The 3,539-nt window shown below is 40.0% G+C and overlaps 1 protein-coding gene across 1 annotated transcript; it reads left to right on the forward strand.

Annotated features, from left to right (window-relative positions):
* Positions 1-760: 760 nt before the first annotated feature.
* On the forward strand, positions 761-2,372 carry LOC107088435 (bone morphogenetic protein 10-like). Its single transcript, XM_015380603.1, has 2 exons — positions 761-1,094; positions 1,318-2,372. Exons 1-2 carry the CDS (start codon positions 761-763, stop codon positions 2,370-2,372), a joined length of 1,389 nt encoding a protein of 462 aa, XP_015236089.1.
* The last annotated feature ends 1,167 nt before the right edge of the window (positions 2,373-3,539 follow it).

Genomic DNA, 3,539 nt, shown 5'->3' on the forward strand with positions numbered 1-3,539 from the left:
ACTCACTGCGTATACTCACAAGCATATAAGACTCAAACTCACTGCGGATCCAGACATTTGAATTGAGAAAGCTTCCTGGAGAGGTGGCGAAACGTCTTCAAATCTTGAAAACCAAGTCCAGTGGATATTTTTTGAATTTTTACAGAATTTGTAATCACTCCAACCTGAAATGTTCACCTGGGAAGTCTTTACCATGACAAATAGAATGAAGGGTTATATATAGGTTTAAACTAACACTTTTAGGTTCCATTTTATATTATGATAAGGGTAGGTTTATTTGGATCTAAAATAAAAAAAACAACAACACAGATATAGCTCTACTGTATTGTTTATTAGATACTGCATCATGCATTGGGGAACCAAATTAAATTTTTACTTAAATCCAAGCAGGGGATTTTCTATTTTTGGATAAGCTGTTGTTTGAATTCAAAGTCAGTTCAGCGAGAACAATTTTATTCAAAATTTCCTGCATGTTGAGATACATTTAAATGAGTTGTTGGATGGTGATAAGTCCCTTGTGTGGTGAGAAAGAGGAGGGCAGAGCAGGGCCTTGGTGACATCTCCAAACATGTCAGCAGAGCACATTGGCCAGCCCTGCCCTGCCCTCACAACCAACTTAAAGATCAACCAGGGCAAAGCTGTTTTCACTTTGGCCCCAACAGCAACCTTCCTTGTCTTTGATGAAGGCAAGTCTCCAGAAGATTTACATTTTCTCTTCTAATGCTCAGTCTTTGGATTTAAATCTTTCAGCTGCTCAAGAATGACCACTTTGTTTTTTTCAAACCTCGGCTTGATAAATATTGTGATTGTGGCATTAACTGGTTTGAGCTGCAGCAGTCCAATCAAGTCTGCCGAGACTCACCACAGGACATTAGTTGGCATGGATGCGATCGACAATCCTCTCCACAGTGCACAGGACTTTTTGAGTCACTTTCTGTCCACACTGAACCTCACCAGGTTAAGGTCCCAGCCTAGGATGCCCACCACCCAGAAAGAGCCACTTTCAGAGTACATGCTGGAGCTCTACAACCGATTTGCCAATGACCGCACTGCGGTACCATCTGCCAGCATTGTGCGCAGTTTCAAGAATGAAGGTACAGACTTCTTTGAAAAACTATATCTGATACACTGTAAGAAAACTATTATAGGTGAACTTAGTGCGATCATGTTTGTCAAGGATTTATTATGCTCCACCTTTATTGACAGATATCAAAGAAAGGTCCTGTAAATCCAGCTTTTAGAACTGTTGTAAACATAAATTTGATTCAATCTTTTAAAACAACATTGAAATACTTCTTGTGTTGTTTTTAATTTCAGATTATTCCCTCCAAAATATTGGAACCACTGGTGTCCGGATACATCCCCTTCTATTCAACATCTCCGTACCACACCATGAGCATATAACAACAGCTGAACTGCGACTCTTCATGCTTGCACGTAAAGCCCAGAAACATGCCGGCTTCAGCTGCAGGGTGACTATCTACAAGATACATGATGGTGCAGTTTGGACAAAAGAGGTGGGGAAAGAAGGGAGAGGGAGGGATAAAGAGGAGGTGGCAGGGATGGAGGATGTGGAGGAACTGGTGACAAAGCACATTCATGCCAGAGATAATAGCTGGGTGTCATTTGACCTCACTCATGTGGTTACACTCTGGCAGAAGTCAGGGTACGCAGCTCATAGGCTGGAGGTTCACATTGAAAGCTTGGGGGCAGATCAGCAAATGGCCATGCAACAAGAAATAGGAGGTGGAAAAAGTTTGATGGAGGTTGATATTGACAGGAGCAAGGAGGGGCAACACAATTCAGTAATTATTGTGTTTTCAGATGAATCGACAAGAGATCAAAAAGAAGACCGACAACAGCTCAGAAGTCAGATGATTAGACATGAGAATGACCTTCCTGATAACACGATTACAAGCCAACAACCTCTCATTGAAAGTGCAAATCGCAACTCTGACCACCCGGAACAGGACGACCTGGATGAACAGTCTGTCTTGGAGCTGCAATCCAACCTTATCTACGACACACCCCCACGAAACCGCCGTAGTGCCAACCACGAGTCCTGCAGGCGGACACCTCTTTATGTGGAATTTAAAGACATCGGATGGGACTCATGGATTATCCAGCCTCAGGGGTATGAAGCATACAAGTGCAATGGTGTGTGCAGCACTCCCATGACGTCAGAGGTTTCTCCCACCAAACATGCCATAGTGCAGACTCGGCTGAGTCTGAAGCACCCTGAACAAACAACTGCTGCCTGCTGTGTCCCCACAAAGCTGAAGCCAATCTCCCTTCTTTATCGTGATAACGATGTGGTCACTTTCAACCACAAGTATGAGGGGATGGTGGTGGCAGAGTGTGGCTGTAGATAACCTTCCAGAAAAAAATAGACTTTTAGTTAAATATCTAAAACTATCAATCTATTCATCAGTCTCATGTGATTGTTTGTTTCCACAGAATCTGAGATTCCTAATTGTAAATTAGATGAATACATGATGCACATTTGTAGCTGTATAAAGCAGATTCCCTGAGTGTCATGTTAACATAGAACAGACACATTCAGAACTAATGCTGCAAAGGGTCTCACATTAGGGATATTTTACCATTTTGTCCATTTAAAAATACGAATTTTAGAGTATTTCATTGGGATCTTATAAGGTATACCAACCCAAAGTAATACATAAAGTGTAACGTGAAAGGAAAAGGGTGGTTACTTTCAAGGAGCTGCAGAGATCCATATTTAAGCGACAATGTTAGTCAGTGCAGAACACTGATATTCCCATTATGATTTTTGAAAGAAATGGGCAATAAGGTATGTTTCTAAATGTGTAAAGCTGATAGAAAGACTCCTCAAATACCTGCAGCTGTAATTGCAGTCGTGAGTTATGGTTCTGTAAAACATTAGAGGAGACTGGATACAAATTTGCTAAACCTCTTAGTCTCTTTCAGTTTTTTTTACTTAGCAGTTAATTAATTACGAATTGAAAGGTCAAAAATTGCTGATTCCATCAATTTTAAGACATATCATGAGATTTAAATGGGAGAGCTGTATAGATACAAGAGATGCACTTTTATTTTAAAATAGGCCATAATAAGTTAATAAGAGGCTAAATCGCCATCCTGCTAAAATGTTTGAAAAAAAAATCGAAGACTTTCTCATATTTTGCAATGTGAGCCCACAGGCAACTTGGAACCTCTGAGATGATTTTAAGACTGTGACTGTGATATTATTTCCTCAAAGTTTCCCACAAAATATGTAGAAAATATGTTTTTACTTGCTTGGGACAGAAGGAGGATTTCCAAAGTATATTGGAGCCACTTGGGACTTCTTTTCATAAAATGATATTTCTAGTTCTATCCAATGTGACTATTGGCTGCTGTGAAATATTTCTTTATATTATTAATTCACATGCTTTTGTTCACACACCTATGTGAACAGTGTTGTGCTTATTTAAATAAAATATAGAGAAAAAATAACTATTCATTGAGCAGTCATTCCTGTTTCGTGCACACCGTGTCAATGTCAGGTTAACACATCA

The sequence above is a fragment of the Cyprinodon variegatus genome, unplaced genomic scaffold (assembly GCF_000732505.1).
Source record: "Cyprinodon variegatus isolate N-32 unplaced genomic scaffold, C_variegatus-1.0 Scaffold218, whole genome shotgun sequence".
In the NCBI taxonomy this organism is placed as follows: domain Eukaryota; kingdom Metazoa; phylum Chordata; class Actinopteri; order Cyprinodontiformes; family Cyprinodontidae; genus Cyprinodon; species Cyprinodon variegatus.